We start from the raw sequence: 19,386 nt of genomic DNA, 5'->3' as shown, positions 1-19,386 counted from the left end.
AAGCAGTACTGCTAATACCACATAATCATGAGTCATAGACCTCCCTGAACTTTTTCATTAGATGTCTATTTTTGAGACATTTCTGTTTCCATAGTTTCAAGCATCTCTCCGCAAGACTAAAAGCTGACTTTAAAAAGTAATAAAATACTCAGAGCTGGGGCTCCAACAATATCCAGTAACAAAAAACCTCATAAGATCTTGCAGCACTGAGCACAGTGCTATTCAGCATAATTCAGGATTTCAAAATCTGACTCTTGCCAGATTTTTCTATTTTTCTTCAGAATTATCAGAGCTTTATTTGCTAGAACAAACTTTCAATGAAAAAAAAAATGTACTCCTTTCATTCAATTATTTTACAGGTAAAGTGTAGCACAGGTACACAACATCATTAGGATTAAAAAAATGTCTCCAAGGAGTTATTGGTGCAAAAGCATGAGAACATCTACAAGCACAGGCATGCCCTGGAGGTACCCATACAAACTTACACTGAGACACAGGTGTGTGAGCACACACAGAACCTCACAATACTTCTTTGAAATCCTGCTTATGTTTGAAAGGAGCAAAATAAAGTCTCCTACTTCTTTTTCTTCTTTAAGTATTAAAGAAGAACAGTGGAGGTCTCATTAGCTACACTGGCTGAAGAAAGCATGAATAAGAACTGTGTAGCTGAAAGGCCTCTGTTTCTGCTGTTCTTGAAACAACACTTCTGTCTGATTCTGGATAATGGGCTTTTAATAAAAATATCCACCAAAGGAAAACAATTAAACAATACATAAAGCACCAGGGTGCAATCTAGTGGTTCTGTTACAGTCTGGAGCTGTTCCAGCAGAGAACATGTGGATATTTTTTACAGGCTACAATGTAGTTCTCAAAAGTTATTATAAAGCAACAAAATGTAAATTGGGGCTGGACATCTATACAATCGCTTAGTGTTGCTGCAGGACTTTTAATTCAGACCTGAAATTTATCTCCATCTAAATGCACCAGATATTTTGACTTTTAGGATAAAGATATCTTCTGTACTCTTGCTGCTGTTTAATTTCTTCCTGGATGTTTCTGAGGATAGTCCTCACCTTTCCATCAAAGTATTTGATAATATGGCAATTCTTTATCCATACACTTCTACTCTTTCATCTTTCTGGCTTGGCAAAAAATGGAAAATGGTTATATTGGAAGAGAGCTCAAGTACTTTTCAGTACTTTGAAACTACAGACCATGTACAGCTTGGGGTTTTAATCAAATAGTTTTTAACCTGAACCACATAAACCTGACACATGCTGTATTTTATTATCCTTTCTCCTCCACCCCCTACTCAGCCATGTCCATAAAAGAAACTGTGCATCTGTAGAAGTGTAAGCTGACAGTAATTAATTTCTGTGATGAAAGATTTCATTTCTGTAGTTCCAATGAATGAAAGGTGCATCACATACAGCTTTAAAGATTCTGGTACAGTAAAGATAAGGATTTAGGGTGACTGGTGAGAAAAAGTTAGATTTTTCCAAATAAAAACAAACAAGTAGGAAGAACAAGAGGTCACAGGTTATAAAACAGTGTTGCCAGTTTTAGTTTTATGGTGAACTTTGAAGTATAACAAAATGTTGAAAAGCTGTTTATACCAGTATTTCAAATGCTTTTAACTCTGCTTCTCCATTTCCTAAGTACTCTGTCCCTATCCCCATGATACTAATCATCTGAATGCTCAGAACATTTGTAGAGAAACAAGAAAAAAGCATGAAAAATCGACATTATTTAAAAACCTTCCCCATCACACACACACACACAAATATTCAAAAGCCACAAATTCTGAGGACTATTTAATATTTAGATATGAAACTTATACTCTAAAGATTTTTTTCTTAAAAAAAAATGTTCCAAGCAAACTTCTATCTTCTTTAAAAGGAATTGCTCAAGCACTCTTAAATAATCTTTGCATAGCTGTTTGGTGTACCTTTGAATTCACCTGTGGTATTTTCTATGGCAGAAGGGAAAAGAAAATCATCTCTGGTTGAAATGCTCATTTTTCAGGCATTTGGAAAAAGTGGACAAAATCAGAAATAAAAAACTGATTGAAACTAACTTACAACTCTGCAGAATGCTGGGGTGACTGAAAGCAAACTAAGTACATCCATACAGAAAACGCTGTATGGATTTCATGACTGTGTTCTGTTCAGCTCTATTTCTCTTCATCAAAGCAGTATTATGCCCAAGAAAACACAAAAGGATTGCAGATAATTAGCACTCTTAATAATGTCCATCTATGTTTGGGTAAATCATTATCTGTCATACATATGATTCAGAGATTCTGACTTCTTCTTTAAGCAATGAAATGCTAAAGACATGGCTGTCAGCAAATAGACAAGAGAGAGAACAATAGCTGGGATAATCTTTCCAAGTTATTGTAAAGCAAAATATTCAGAAATTATTTTGGTTAGTAAACATGGCATTTGCTAGACTGAGGTTTTTGCCAACGGCATTCACAACAGATTAAAGTTCTGAAATGTTAGTTCTGTCTGCTTATTGTTCTTTTTAGTCATGAGGCTCCCGCAATTTTTTCTGTTTATCTCTTCACATTTGAATCAGAAACTGAGTCTCACCACGTATTTTAGACCCAGTTTAGCATAATATAGTCTCAGTAGCAGCCTCTGGACATAACAACCATAAAAAATAATAGCATTAAGTTGTAGTTACTTAGAATTATTGTTTCACTTTCTCAAAAGTTACTATTGGTGCAATTCGTTAAGCATCATCATTGTTCTATGGCTCACTGTAAATAGTTAGGTACATCTATTAAAAATGTTGATTTTTATCTCCTACATTCCTTCACTATGTTTAGCAGAAAACAAGGTTTCTACTCAGCTATCCAATAGTGCAGAAAAGTGATGTCAAATAAAGCCATAATAATGTTGAAAATAATATAAATCGACGGTTCGCCCTCATGTGGTGTATTTAGCTCATGCCTAGAAAACAGTAGGGCTTCAGAGAGGAGCAATTAAAATGATGTGGCAACTGGATAAACTTCTAAATGAAGATTGTGGGAAAAAAAAAACCCAAAACAACCCACCAAAAATATTATATTTTGAGACCACAAGCCCAGGAAAGGACATGACAAAGAGAAGGTATTTAAAATAATAAATATGGCTAGGCAAGAATGTGCACTTCATCTACACGTGTAATACATAGTCAAACAGACATTTAACGAAACAGGAAGACTAGTGCTTTCAGCTGTAACAAAGAATTTTTGTTTTTCAGACACACATACTTCAGACCATGAAACTCAACACCAACAGGATACACAAAACTTATTAAAGTCGTTATCTCCAATTCCTTAGTGAGCAAAAGATATAAAAGTAAAATATACAAGAAAATTAAAAGAATATATACAAATATATACTTATATGAAAAAGTGTGAGGAAAACACAGCAATGTTTTCTCTGAGTGTTCTTTTTAGGCTTTATATGTGAAATTGTGACTTATAAAGTTAAAAAAAGAAAAAGAGAAATCATGGTTAGTTCTTCTGCTGAAACAATTAACAAGGAAAATATATTTGAAAACCAACAAAATACATTTGCAAATCTTTTTGTCTGAAATGTCAAAATTAAATGTCATCATACCAGGAAATAAAAAATAAGACCCAAAAAAGGCTTGGTACACATCAATGCAATCTCTCAACCTTAACTATGCTCTATAAGGCCACAAGACTACAATGAATATACCTTAATATTTTTGACCAGAGATTAGAATACAGAGTGTTTTCCACATATTTATTTTCTCCCAAAGCAAGCACTGAAAACTGTAAGGCAGAGTGAATATTTTCTGTACCCCTTCATTTCCTTTCATTCTTTACACTTTTCACATACGTGGTTTTAAGCACAATTTTAATTTCGAATTTGCTTTATTTAAATTTACTTTGGAGTAATTATAAATTTTGTGCTTTTTAAAAAATTAAATCATGGATACAGTTCATCCTTGACTCTGCCTTAACGTCACTATGTCTTTTGAATTTGCTCACCTTCTTAAATTAAAATCATATATGTGGCTGCTAAGAATTGAACTCAAAGATAATATTATCACGAGCTATTTCTAGTCATTCCAAGAAACACACACACTCGTTTCATTTTATGTAAGATTTTATAGCCAGGTTAACTGATATGCTGCTGCTGTTTTGTGCTACTCTGGAGCAGAGCAAAGCAGCCAGAGCATACTGGCTGGTTAAGTTAAATTTACAGCTCCTTTGTTGAATAAAGAGGTTGGAAGGCACACCCGTTTCCTTCTGTGTCTGCTTCTCCCTCACTCTTCTGAACACTCACATTTGTTCCCACTGCCTTCAGCATCTTCTATATTCTGCTCTATGGAAGCACATCTCTCCTGTCCTCTGTAAACTCCAAATAGGTAAATACATGTGTGCATGTACAACACAGACCTCAGCCTCTGTCTCCTGACTTCTTTACTGTGCACATCTGGTATAGTGTGGAGCTTATGAAAAAAATTATTTCAACATTAGTACTTAACCATTGCTCTTATTTTTTCTGTAACTGTTGGCAGATGAGTGGATTACAGCCTCATAAACTCAAGTGTAGAATCATCCTCTTAGAAAATAGCCACCACCTTCTATTGTTCTCAAAGAGATTAAAGCAAATTTAACCTGAATAGATGGAAATAAATGATGAAACAAAACTGTCAGAGGGAAAGATACATCAGGCCTTAAAAATAATGGAAAAGAGCTGTGCTTTTTGGTTATCAGAGGGGAAAGGAAAAGATGCCTGCCCTTTAGAAAAAGGACACATTTTCAAGCACTTGTGTAGCTAGACCAGTTCCTTTGCTATGGTAAATATCAAACAAAACTTTTCTGGTAAAATTAAAAGGTACAGTGATTTGATTGCTCCGCTTATTTTCCGTTCTACAGAAACCTCTCCTACATTTTCTACTACCTGCTTGTACTTAACATGAGCATACCTATTATCTTAGAAGAACTGGGAAAGAAATAGAAAGGAATACATTATTTATACATGAAAGAGGACTTTTCAGACAGGCTACTGGCATTTAAACTTGATTTTGCACTGCAAAGTTTAAAAGTGCATTAAAGACTCTTCATGCAGCACTGAAATCAAAATGGCAGACACCAACCGGCACAATTTTTCCTGTCTCCCACTAGAGTCCCACTGGAGCACCTCACTCAGCATGCCTTTGAAGTGCTTGGCCTGTGTTATGCCTCTAACTCATCCTCAATTTTTCTGCATTTTGACACATAAAATTGTTTTTTCCTGAAGGAACAGAAATATTTTCTTGGACAGTTTTGAGGAAGAGTGAGGTGCCAAAAAGATTTACTTAAAATAGATTTATCTGGTGATTTATGTAGTGGAAAATTACTAATACTCATCTGCCTGCATGTATATATGTGTGTAAATGTTTATACTGCTATACAAATAGATTCAGGCCTAAGAACTATATACCTGATATCAAATTCATCATCATATATAATATCTGATTGTGGACAAAACTCTAGAGGCAAAAAAAAGCCTTGGTCTTTATATCTGCATGACCATTATCATTCAGAAGGATCTCTTCTTTAGAATTTGACAGCAAAACAAACAGTAACACCTAGTAGCTACCTAGTGCCACTTCAAATATGTACTTGGTTCGATTCTAGAACCAAACGAGGACTCTGCAGGTGAGAAAGTGAAGGCTATGTGTAACCCTTAGGGAGCTTTAGATTATTTTAATGCAAATTTCTCAGTTCTTAAGAATTCAAAATATTAGGCTCTCAAGCCTTAAGCATCCAGAAAGCAGGAAGCCTCAGCTTCTCCCTACATACAGGCTCCACCCACCTGCAAACTTATTTACGCCTTGGTTATTTTGGAGAGTACCTTCACCAACCCCATCTCCTGCCTTCACTAGGGACTGAATACTGCATAACCTGTCTGTCTACTAGAGAGTAGGTATGAAGGGAAAACCTCTCCATTTTGCCCCTTATTTGTCTCATAAAACTGAGAACATTCAACATTTTTCCCACCCCTCATTAGGATTTTCAAAAAAAAAAAAAAATAAATCAAGCCCACTGTTTATTTTCTTATAAACTGACCTGCTGCAGATCAAAACTCCAGAGCAACAGCTGACTTGCTGAGGGTTTTAACCAACTCTTTTCCTGATTTTCTCCAAGACTTTACATTCTTTTCTATATATAGTTAAAGGACTGAACTGTGGCTCTCTCCTTCCCTAATACTGTCTCACAATTCTCCTCCAGCCAAACCAAGAACACAGGCCACACCATGTGTGACATTTTGGATAGTAACAGCAATAGATTCTGAATGGTCCACAGACTAAGTGTCTCTATACTAAGAGCTGTAAACTTATTTACCATTCAGACCAGTTCCATAGAAAACAGCTACCTGGCCTATCCTATGTAATTTGCACATATTTCAATTCACACTTTGAAGTTCCATGCTGTTTGCTTCACTGATCTCCAACTAAAACTGCCACATCAGACATACCAAATCCATACCTAAAAGCACAAACAAAAATTGGGGAACAAAAAGTGTTCTGAGGGAAAAAGGTGTTTGGAATGTAGGGAAACATTTTGTATCATTCCTAATCTTTTGGAGAAAATAAGAACAGCAGTGTCTCTTGTAATCAGTCAACAGCATTGTAAGTCTTAAAAAAAAAAAAAAAGAAAAACGCAGTTAATGATTTCACACAACGTATAACCTTCACATTAATTACAACATTAATCACAAAGCTAAATGGATGCATTTAAAAGAGAAGCATCACATTTTGCACCATCAGCAATTTTTAAGGGAGTTTATCTGCATTAAAATAAATATACATAACAATTAAGTAATTTTTTATATATATATGAACATGTATTTTAGCAGTACATTTCCAAATGATTAGTCAGTATGTAGTAGCCTACATGAATTTTCCTCAATAGTCCTGCTATGATCAGGCACAGAGATTGAAATTCCCTCTAACTCAGAAGCAAAGGAATAGGTACAACAGCAATATTAGCAGCTCCAAACTATTTACTATTATTCCTTAAATTAGAACTGCAAAGTTCATATTGAAAATGTATTATTAGGCCCAGGTACTTCTTGTCAGGATAGCAGGAGTACCAGTTATGGCTGAGGCCTTAATTATGTGAGTCTTCAAAAACCTAGGACCAGAATTCTCCACAGCATTAGATGGCTACATTAACTATATTATTATTGAGATAGGTTGGATCTCAAACCAAGAATTTTGGGGTGATCATACCAAGTACAGTGATATCGGGTACTATTACCAGGGATTTGAACCATCCAGTCCCCCAACTTCCATAGAATCTCTTCAAAGAATAATACAGAGCTTGGGAAAAGCTTGAAGCAATACTGAGGTGCAGAGAATTTGGAGCTTGCCACTATTTGTTTAGATTCTCTTTAAACACAGGCAAATGTTGTAAATAAAATTACAACCTTTTCCACAATAACAGTGCAATACGATGAAGGTGTAAAGCCGTATCTTTCTGTGTCTACAGCTCAGACTTTGAATTCAAGTGTGTTGTTTATCATATCCTCTGCATGTTATTTCATGGACTACCCAGAAGTGCGTCAGGAAAAGGGAGTAAATAAAAATGAAAAAGGGTTGGTTTGTTTTTTGTGATGTATTTTCAATAGAATACAATCAAAAGCACTACCTGAAAGTCTTGAAAGTGATTGGAGATACATATTAGTTGTCTCACTGTCTTTCTTCAGTATCAGTTTCCACTAAATGAAACTTCTTTTAAAATGCAACATTTGCCCAGTCTTGAGAGGTGAGTGCCCACTAAACCCTTCCACTGGACTGCTTTACAGTGAAAGAAAACAGTGCAGATAAGAGACCACTACTAGAAGTTTAAAATAGTGTGTTTTCAAATGTTTTTATGTCCCCTGGTCCCATGAAAATAAGACTAAAGATTATGATGCAGCACCTATGAAAGAATAAAAATTTATTTAGAATAAGCTATTGCAAACAAAGAGAAATTCAGCATTCAACATTTCCTATCATATCATAATTTACTTTTACGTAAATAACACTGTACTGCAACTCACAGAAAAAAACAACTGGTCAAATCTATGAACATCATGATGAGACTTTTAAGTGAATGAGGAATACTAGATTTGGACCATGCTTCACATTGCTTTCTATCTGCTGTACTTGTATGCAACTGCAATCAAAGTGGATGATGAGATTCAAATTTTGAGGGTAGACAAGTGAACAAGCTCAAAACCATTTTATTGGCATGATATGATTATGATCATATGAGTTAACTAATTAAATCATTAGACTTTTTATGCTGTTGTTGTTTCTGAGTGGATAAGCACAACAATTAAATTCTCCATTTTTATTATTTACTAAGGTTTCATATCGTGAGCTATCAGGAGTAAGTTAGTCTCACCATGGGTCATTTTCCCATCTTTCAGGAATATATTAGCTTTTATTTTTGTGCTTATGTTCTACAAGCAGTTTTCATAACTTTTTAAAGAAAAAAGGCACCAACCTGAATGCTGTGAGATACTCAACATCACCCATAGGAGGATCCAAGCCACCTGTCCAAGCAATATTTATGTTATACCCTTCACCAGGGCCACTTCCAACCTGAAATACAGGAAGAAAATGCCAAAAGGAGTGAAGAGGAAGAAAAAGGACAAGGAAAAGAGAAGGGAAAAGAAAAAAAAAAAAGAAAGAAAAAAGAAAAAATTCTCCAGCATGCTTCAGAAACAAACATCAAACAACATGTCAGGTCAGCCCAGCCTTGTTTGACAAGGACTGTTCTGGGTTATGCACTTGTTCTCCACTGGTCCCCTGCTCCCAGTGGACAATTTGGTAATCTGGTGTAATTTAAAAAACCAGAGAAGGACAAGAAAATTAGGGGTAATCATGCAACGCAATTACCTGAAAGATACAAATAAAAATGGGGCTCTAAAGAAATAAACCTAACCTCATTTGGGGCTCCACTGCCGGGGAAGAAGTTGCCTTCATCATAGCGATGGAGGGAAACATACAGGATGCTGGGGTCAGCATAAAAAGCCTGCTGTGTACCGTTGCCATGGTGAACATCCTAAAGGAGAAAGAAAACAGATGACAAATGTAATAATGTCCAACTCAGTGTAGAGCTCAGCTCTGCTTTTTTTTACCCCCCTGTTTCTCTCCCTCTCCCTTGCCTTCCTTTTGTCTTTCCCTTTCCCCCTCCCTTCACCACCCCATACTTCCTGAACTTTCAGGCAAATTACTCTTTAATGCACTCATTTTTTAAACTGGCTTCTAAAAATCAGGAAACCATAGCGAGCGTGCCCTGGAGACTCCAGATGAGCAGTCATTGAGAAATCCCAGTCCTTTTGTACAATTAGATATTTATACACCGGCTCTTTGTACTCCTTGCCTCAGTGATGGAATCTAGCATCCTGTTTTATGGAGGAATTTTATGACTTATTAACTGCCAACAGTTCATAACCCCTCAGGCTTAATTAACTAGCCTCATTGGCCTCTGAAGAAAGACTAATGTTTAAACTACAAACTAGTATTTTGCAGAAGGATCTATGGTTTACAGAGCTTTTTCACAATTCTTGACAGAACACTAAACATAAGTGTATTCATTGATTTGCCAAGTTCCACTATTGAGGTCAAAGGCTCTGCGACCAGCTGAGTAAATTGGCTTTCTTGAAACATTCAGTTCAGTTAGCAGTCCCTCAGCAGTTAGATCCACATCAAAAGGGATGCCAGATGCAGAAAGGACTTCATACTTCATTTTTGCAAAATCATGACGGCAACAGTTGAAGACATAGGAATATGATCTCATTAGCTATTAAATCATCTGGCAGATAGGATGGTGCCTTCCACAATCAAGGAGTGACCTTGGCCAGTCTCCATATTTCAAACATTATATAAAGCCAGTGAAAAGAAATTCTGTCATTAAATAAAATACTGGGGGGAAAAAAGCTGACAGTATATCTATATAACAGAGGCTGATGACGTGGACTTTTCCTTTTTTTTTAGTTTTGTTTTCACAGTTCTACTATTGAACTATGTGGTTAGATACATTGTACAGGCAGAAAGGGAAAACCCACTTGCCTTTCAGTAAAAGAAAGCTGAGTCTTTTTTGTAAGTTTCTCCACTGGCATTTGTTAGAAAGTGAAAAATTATAGATATTATTGATCCTCCTCCTTTAATCCATCCATTTGAAAGTTCTGATTTAAAGAGAAAATTCAGAAGGACACACAAAGTACTCTGAATAGCAACGCTGTATTTGTTTCACAAATTCTGTGAGATAAGAACCAAATTTAGTATCAGAGAAAACAATGGTCACATTTTCCTCAGGATGCCTAGACTCCAGGAAGATTCAAATTAGGTGCATGTTGCCAATGGCACAACAAGCACTGCCACACATTGCTTGTGCTCTTCAACAGCTGCCATAGCCCATGACTTTCACCTACATTGGTCAGGATTCTGTGCATTGATTGTTACTTGTACTGCATTGTGCTTGACTTGGACCTCCTCTGAAATCACTGTGGGGTAATATTTTAATGGTTACTTTTCTCCATTGAAAGTACCTGAAACATGAGGATGAAGTTACAGTTCCACTGTGACTTAATACCAAGGTTAAATGTAACACACATTGGTGTGAGGGTGTTAGATATTTGAAGGCAGCCAGCATAATGTTAGAGGGCTCTAAGTAAAATCTGTTGATTTGTTTAAGTAAAATCTGGCATGCAGACTAACCCCAGAATCCCACTCAGTCTTCAACTCAGCATTAATTGGTTTACTCCAAAGAGATCCTGATCATGCTAACGTAGAGGCAAGTATGGAAGATCTTGGATAGAGGATTGCAACAACAATCCGAGAAGATAATGTTGGCCATAAAGACAGACCTGCAGAGGTTATGACTAAAAATACAGTAGGACTTCATTTTGTGATTTTAATTAGCTTTCATTTTCCATGCAGATCTGGGACTTCAGATATGTCCTTTCAAATGAGAAGAGAAAAAATAGTACATGGGCATAGAGAGCTGTTGGGGTTTTGTTTTGTTTTGTTTTTTTTTTTAACATTCAAATCTCAAAGCTAACTTCCTTCTCTAAACTTCAATTCCACCAAGGGTTACACTCTGTTTGGAAGAGCACTAACTTCTCTGGTCAGACAAAGGAATGCGTTGTTTAAGACTGCAAATGTTACCATGTGGGAAATGTGTTCATATTCTGCCCTTAGTAGATCAAATGTGTTCAGGGTATATAAGCCAGTTCAAAAATGAAGATTTATTCAAATGATGAAATGAGGAAAGCAAAGCTGACAGAGAGGTCTTTTGGTGTGGAAATAAATGAAGGAAAGATTAAAAATTTAAAAGTTAAGAATTTATATATGAACACATGTAGCAGCTATGAAGACTACACTTAATTTGTAACTGGAGTAGAGTTTAATGTGTGCGATCGAATATTATTACTTTTTAATATTTACATTGTAGTAACATGTGCAGCTGCCAACCTGCGTGGGGTCCTGCTGTGCTAGTCACTATCAAAATATAGTCTCAAAGCTTAATTTCAAGTCTAACATCTGTAATCCCATTATTTCATTTAGATGCCCAAAACTCTCTGTTGGTGTGCCTAAAGACATCACTATTAATTTGTTCATTCAGTCAGTCTGGATTGTGATTTATCCATACTTTGCATACATGACAAATTCTCTGTACTAATTTGTTTTACTTCATTGCACTAACCATGGAGCAGACTAGGGACTGGACTAAAACTGCTCCAGGAATGAAGTCATCTTTGTCAGCTGTGTATTTCTTTTCACCAACTGAGTTATTCTGGCCAATGGGATAGAACCAGAGGTAGGCTGAGCATTCCCTGTCTCCTTTCCTGGGTAAGGATAGACAGCTTCACGGGTAATCATTTGTACAGGTAATGATTTCTGTGTTTAACCTTGCCTTGAAAAATTGAAGCTAAATTCGACAAGTGCTTATTGGCTAAGAAGGTCACACGGAATGATTTCTTTTCCCAAAAAGGCAAACATAATGTTTGCAGTCAAGAAGACTTAAAAACATTCACAAAATTCAATTTTTGAATAGGCTTTTCTCATGAAAAAGAAAAAACTAAAAAGAACAAGAATAAACAGAGTTCAGCCAGAATTTACAGCAGTAAAACTCAACGAACTGTAAGATTCAAGTCAGCAAACAAATACAACAGTGAAAGTGAACTACTCAAAAATACTGGCTCTTTGCATTTTATGTTTCCAATTGATAGTAGAACACCCTGAGAAGCACTTGTAAAATATTGTAAGAATGTTTAACCTACCCATAGACTTATTCTACAATTCATTTTTCACTTGCTATTCCTTCACCCACACTCCCCCTTTCTCTGCTTCTCTTCAACAGCCAGTACTCATGTTTAACTGAACAAAAGTGCTAGATGGTAAGGCCATGACTTCACAATAAGATTTAATTATGAGTGTAGATATGAACAAGATTTAGACTATTAAGCCCTGCACTTCAAAAACCCTTTAACATATTTTGTCTTTAAATCTTTTATCACCTGCAAAAATTAATTAAGTGCAGATGTAACAGGTTAGGTTTTGATGCCAGGGTTCATTTCCTGTCTATGCTTTGTCAGACACCTTATTACACCTCCTCATGAACTGTAGGAAAACAAAAATGTTGCTCATAAATCAGCATTCAACTTTCCTTGGGCTGTGCATTGAGCTGATCCTTTAAGTGCAAGGCAAAGCTCCAATTCATTATTCATGAAAATAATACAGACAACATGCCAAATGTCATCTGCATTTAAATAATCCATTTGTTAAACATATTAAGTATTGTGTAAGAATGCCTTCTATTTAAATAGAAGACTAATCCAATGAAGTGGATTTTTAATCACGTAGCTTTCCTTCAGGGAACCATCAAAAGCTGGCATACATGAGTTCAAAACTTCTTAAAGGGAATGACCTGTTGATTTGTTTAATAATATTGAAATTACAAAACAAGTCAAATCATTGCTAGCTGGGGGAAGTGGCCGGTTTGGTTACCAAAGCAACAACATTCTTTAAAGCACATCTGACTATTTAAAGTTTGTATTCTGTAGGGAAAAGTAAACTTGGGTTCTGTAGGGTTATTTTAACAGTGGAAGTATCAATTCATTTAAGGACCATAAAAGTTGCCCTGATCTGTGCCTTCTTCTCATTAAATTGCAGTTAACACCATTAAAGTGAAACATAGATGTTTATGGCTTCAGTACTGCCATCCTGGCTTTAATGAGTTCCCAAAATCAGAGGAAATGCACACCTTTATTACTTGTAGGTATTAGAAGCAGGAAAGTCTGACATATAAACACAAATTCGTTATCTTTTATCTAGATGCACTGAAAGCATGATGCTTGCCAAGAATACATACCAGATCTACAATCAATATCTTGCCTATATTTAGCTTGTCTCTCAAGTATTTGGCAGTAATTGCAATCGAATTAAAAAAGCAGAACCCCCTGTGGAATAGAGAAGAACAGAAATAAGAAAGCAAATCAGTCAGGAAAACAGATATAAATAATGTTCAGAGCATTTTAAAAAATGCTATATGATCTCTGAGGCCGTAAATCTGCTTCTGGGAGTACCTAGAAAGCCTTTTCAGTCATCTGCTAACAATTACAGTTCTTCAGAGACATGCACAGCACAGGTGATTGCCAGTAACCTTAGTGCTCCAAGATGGGCAATATTCCCTGGTACTTACATGGCTGTTGATTCTTCAGCATGATGGCCTGGGGGCCTTACAACAGCAAAGCCATTCTGTAAGAACAAGATAGGTTTTCAATTATCAGCTTAAAAAAATACTTCACTCTGTGCAAAACAGAGCAGCAGGCAGACTGGATCAAAATCTATTAGAGGCTCTTGAGCAATTTTTCTGTCCAATCACCCTTTCATAGTACTGCCAGAAATAATACATTTGAGAACAGTGGCATATAAATTATATAAATACACATGTGCACATACATATATAAACACACAACATGATCTAAAGAGGAGGAAAAAGGCAGAATGGGAAAAGCCTTGTTATTAGTTCTGCTGTCTAGAATTTGCAATTAAAATAAAAGTAGCTTGAGATATATATTTTACATAATTACTCAGTGTTGACCCTAACTCCTGTATGGACTAAATGATAAATTCAGACACAGAAACACACACACACACACACGTGTAATTCCTAACAATAAAAAAGGACAACAATTAATATCCCATATTCCTACAAACTACAAATTAAACTTGGGAACCTGCTGTGCTCACAAGTTTAATAGATTCCATACAGTCAATTTCTAAAACACTTTCTGGAGTTGTATATAAAATTCATAAAGTATAGTACTAGGACCAGTTATGATCAAGGAATTTTTTGCCTCTAGAGATCAATCAGACTACAGCAAACTTAAACTATAATGCAAATGGAGTGCATCTGTAAGAGCAGTTCTTCTGGCCACTGTTTGAAGAATATGGGGGATTTGACATAATTTCTTATTTGGGGTGAAAAACAGCAACCAACAACCAAAAAAGTCTAAAGACTGAACACATGCATACATTATATTTAGGAATGCATGTCTCTGCTGGAATACAATTGCCTATAGATCAAACATACAGCAAAAAAAAAAAAAAAAGAAGAAAAAGCCCAAAGCCTTGTGGATGGCACTAATCTTGAGAACCAAACCAGCTTTACACTCTTAACTAAAACCCCCTTTCTTAACCTTCTGAGGGGCTTCTGACATTTCCTTTTCACACAAAATATGACTTAGAGAAGACTTCTGGGAAGGTTTTTTTGGTAGTGTTTATGAAGGGAAAAGAAAAAAAAAGAACGTGTGTGCACCGAGGAATGTACAGATAAGAAAGTGAAAAATGACCCAGAGAAGAGGGTTTTGCTACCTGTATTTTATTCTCTTGATAGTTCTAAGAATTTGGAAAAAGTCTATGCATGGCTTATAGCTGTCCCTGCTCAGCTCACAGCTCATTATCATCTAACTTTATCAGCATTCCCAAGAGATCAATATAATTAAGATTATTATCTCTGGGAGGATTTCACAGAGCAAAATAGAGACAAAACAAATCAACATCACTGGTTTTGACATGACAGTTACAGTACAGGCTTCTCTTTTCTGCTCCCTTACTTTGACAAGACTATTTGGAAGCCTTGTTTTGTCATACTAAGCTAGCTAACTTCTGCTATCAAGCTTAAGTTAACTGTTACAGTTCTCCATGAACCTGCAGGATGGTCACATCAGTGTTGTGACCATGTTTTTTAATGTCTTTTTACATTACAGGAAGTTTGGAATTCCCATGAGAATTTTTCAAAGCTGCAGGTCATATGTTATATCGATAATAAAGCATATAATATAATCAAATGTTAGCAAACACTGAAAACTAGTTCCATTCAGTATTAACAGTAACTTCTGTGCAATTAATAAAACACTTCATTTCTCCTACTTTCAACCTTTGCATGAACACTGTGTACATTAGCACAACGTAACATGAATTCATTTATTTAGGCAATATTTAAATACCAGACAGTGAGCTCAGAACAGTATACAGAAAGGTAAAGACCTGATTTAAAGAGAGAGAGACTAACACAGAGCAGTATGTCGAAGATTAAATCAATATACATAAATTCAAAGCATTTTTTGTACAAAGTCTTGTTTTTATTAGAATACAGACACCTTTATATGTAGACAGAACATTAAACAGACTGACAGACATGACCATCAGAAAAAAGATTTGTGTCTGTGCCATTATACAGTTACCTTTCATTGAATTTGAGTATAAAGAGTAAAGTTTGAATAAAGCATGTCTGAACAACAAAGACAAGTCTGCCCAAATTCAGTTTATAAAGATACATTGCAGACAGACCCACTTAGTTAGATCTTTAATGAAAATTAAGAAAAAAATATTAGCCTTTTTCCACAGTAATCCAAGTGTTTTTTTTCCTCATGAGTTTTCTCATGACTTCAAATAGGTAGTTGGATGTTTGGTTTTTGAATAACAGAGCTGTGCCCTTGTCCTTGGTGGCACAGTTGATTCCTTTCTGTAGTGTTCTGGGTTAGAGTGCTGAGCTATATCATGCATAGGCATCTACTATACCTGTCCCCAAACCTTTCTAAGAAAAGCACTCAAGACAATACCATAACACAGGTGGTTACTCCAAGGTTTGGGACTGACCTACACTCTTATACACAACAGAGTTCCACTGGTTCTGTTATACAAGGAGATAAAACTAGACATAGGCAATTTTTCCTAGGGCAGTATGTGGTGGCTGCGGTGTGGTCTCTTTCACCCACTTGACAGTGAGAAGCTTGCTCTGCCTACATTCCAAATTGTCCAAAAGCAACTCAGCCTGTCAGGTATGCTGAGAAGCTCACTGATTTCATTTGGCTTTTTGTTGACTTCATGAAAAGCCCATGCCATGCAAGAAAGCAATGAACCTCAGCAGGTGCTCCAAGAGCACTTACGGAAGTAGTAGAAAACTCGAGTTCGACCCCTTATTGAATATGGTGATAAATTCCTAGAAATTCTTCCCATATCTGGTTTTGTATTTAGATTATGTGGTTGATAAACTTGATATTGAGCTATACTTTTTAAGTCTAAGTGAATTTTCTAACAACAGATCTGGAGTCATGCTCTTCCTCAGCTCTTATTCAAACTTACAAATCTTTCATTATTTCCTGCACCGTAGAAATCCCTTAACAGAGGACAAAACACCACTGAATCTCAAATTTAAGATGAGACAGTTTTATATGGAGTGTAAAAATGGATTCCTTCCAGCTGAAAAGAAGAAATTTAATCTCTTCTTGTATTTTAAGCTGTAAACCCCTGTATCAAAGAAGAATGCCATCAATCCCAACTATTCAAGAGGAAATGGGCACAAACTGAGACAGTGGAGACTCCATCTGAACCTATGTTCTCTTACTGCAACAGTAACTGAGTAATAGAACCATTTGCCAGGAGAGGCTGTGAAGTCTCCATCCCTGGAGATGCACAAAAGTCATCTGGACATAGTCCTCAGCAACTAGCTCTAGGTCGCCCTGCTCATGCAGGGGGTGTGGACTCAATATTATCCTGAGGTCACTTCCAACCTCAGCTGTTCTGCTAGTCTGTGATTCTACTCAGAAGCTCATAATATTTGAAAAAAGGCTTTAAGGAAAATAGGTGAAATCCCCAATGATGAGCAAATTTCTTGGCAGAACTCTGTTCCATGAACTAATGGCAGTGGCATGCATTGTTAAGGACAACTTTCTCAGGAACCTCTATGTATTTCATAGGGAGACCAGGTACCTAACTCAGGATTGGGATTCTACACTTCAAGCTCAACATCCTTCAAAAGTCAGGTTAAAGTTTCTGCTTTCTACATGTCTAAATCTCTTAACCTATCTAGCCCTTACCTCTTAAAGTCAGCAGTGCTTAAATGTGGTGTTCTTGGACATTCCCTTGTTTTTAATGGAAAGGTTTTAATTTTGCTTCAGTGTGCATAGGCTTCAGAACGAGAAGCAAATCACTGAAGCTAATACTTTATTTCTTTGTAGAAACTTCTTGTTCTATAGAGATGTGTCCAATCCTCCTGTCAGAATTCCTTATGTTTTATATATCTTTTATGTGTATTTTATATATCTTTTATGTTTTATATACCCTTATCTTTTATATATTTTATATAACTATATAAAACCCTGTTTCTTTACATTTAAAAGTGCTCCATATAGTGTATTGGAGAGGGTGTAACCCTTGAAGTGGCTTTGGTGCCTTCTTTGGATCCTGCTATCTCTGGCTTAGCTAACTCCTACACAAACAAACATCAGGGTTGCTTTAAGTCTCAGCTGCCTACAACAATAACCATGTTCTTACCAGTGCCAATTATGCTGTAACATGGTACCTAGCTATGCCATCCAGTAGGAAGGGCAAGAATAAGAGTGAGAGGTGTAAGACTGAGGCAACCTTCAGGGACCTGCTTAGGACAATTTTACAATCTATTCATAATGCCAGAGCAGAAGCCAATATCTGGCCCTGGGGATCTATGAGTGCAGTTAACAAGAACTCATGATTTAACAGAGCAGTATTAGCAGTGCATAGATTCACCACGAAAACAGTAATGGACTTGAGGGAATACCATTTTTGTCTTGCAGAAGAAGCTAGAAGAGGCCAAGAACACAGAAACTGACACTGAATGTTTAACTCTGTGATGGAAACAAAGAGTTCCCTGTCTGCTTTTCTGACTGTCTAAGAGGACAGCACCAGGAAACATGAAATGTTGGTGATTGAAGGCTAACTTACATACAGAATGGTAGGGGTTGGAAGGGACCTCCAGTGATCATCTAGTCCAGACCCTTGCTAAAGCAGGTTCACCTAGACCAGATTGTACAGAAGTGAATCCCCACAGGTTTTAAAGTCTCAAGACGGAGACTCCACAACCTCTCTAGGCAGCCTGTTGCAGTGCTTCTCACCCTCAAAGTAACAAAAATTTTCCTTAAGTGAAATCTCCTGTGTTCTAGTTTGTACACACTGCCCCTTGTTCTGTCACTGGGTACCACTAAAAAGAGCCCATTTACATCCTCTTGACCTCCACCTTATAGATATTTATATGCATTGATAAGATCCCTAAGCATCACTACTAGTTTTAACTATATTGGGAAAGAAAGCTGGTTATGGAGATAAGCTATAGACCACACATATAATTAAAGTTGTACCACTATATGAAATAATAACAGTCATTCAGCTATAAATATAACCATAATTGCTGGGATAAAATATCTAAGTTCCCCATGAAATTTTGTAATTTTGTAACTTTCTAAAAGGAATGAGGACAAAACACTATCTACAAGACTGTATTCTTGATTGATGGCTTTTATCAATCACATCTTCAGTAAAATAAGCATTCATTTTTTATTATTTTTTTCACTGTGTTCATTGCTAAAAATGCCTCTTTTTGTGGCTACCACACATCACTCAGAAATTTTTCTAAGGCAGAAAGAGTGTTGTAGGGCGTTGGGTGAGACAGGGAAGTAGAAACAAGGGTAGGGCAGAGCCTGTGGGAGTACTGTCCAGGAGACACCTGAGCATAGAGCAGTTCCCAGGAAAAAGAGACATCTGGGAGGAGCTGTGGGGGGTGTTGTGTCATTCAGGCAGGCACAAAAATTTGCCAGCCTGAAGCTTTTCTGGAGAGAGGACACTGTGGGACCAGGGAGATTGCGGGGGGCAGGGCTCTTTTTATTATGTCTTCAGAAAGATACTTCATTTTAGTTTTTCTTCTAAGAAAAGTGGAACTGTGAATAACAGCTGAGTGGTTTATGTACAGAATACTTCTAAGATTAGAAAACTAAGAGCTTGGGGTGGGGAGGGCATTGATTAAGCTAATTCTGCTTATTTACCGTATTAGCACAATTT

At 36.5% G+C, this 19,386-nt stretch overlaps 1 protein-coding gene across 4 annotated transcripts in view; it reads right to left on the bottom strand.

Annotated features, from left to right (window-relative positions):
- Positions 1-19,386, bottom strand: part of HDAC9 (histone deacetylase 9) — a 213,972-nt gene that overhangs the window by 77,952 nt on the left and 116,634 nt on the right. For all 4 annotated transcript variants that reach the window (XM_054385010.1, XM_054385012.1, XM_054385011.1 and 1 more), the window contains 4 exons: positions 13,712-13,767; positions 13,382-13,469; positions 8,948-9,067; positions 8,507-8,604 (listed from right to left, as the gene is read on the bottom strand). In XM_054385010.1, the coding sequence (XP_054240985.1) occupies positions 8,507-8,604; positions 8,948-9,067; positions 13,382-13,469; positions 13,712-13,767 (362 nt within the window). The remainder of the gene's footprint in view (positions 1-8,506; positions 8,605-8,947; positions 9,068-13,381; positions 13,470-13,711; positions 13,768-19,386) is intronic.

Source organism: Indicator indicator, chromosome 11 (assembly GCF_027791375.1).
Source record: "Indicator indicator isolate 239-I01 chromosome 11, UM_Iind_1.1, whole genome shotgun sequence".
Classification (NCBI taxonomy): domain Eukaryota; kingdom Metazoa; phylum Chordata; class Aves; order Piciformes; family Indicatoridae; genus Indicator; species Indicator indicator.
This window is presented reverse-complemented; position numbering and strand designations above follow the sequence as displayed.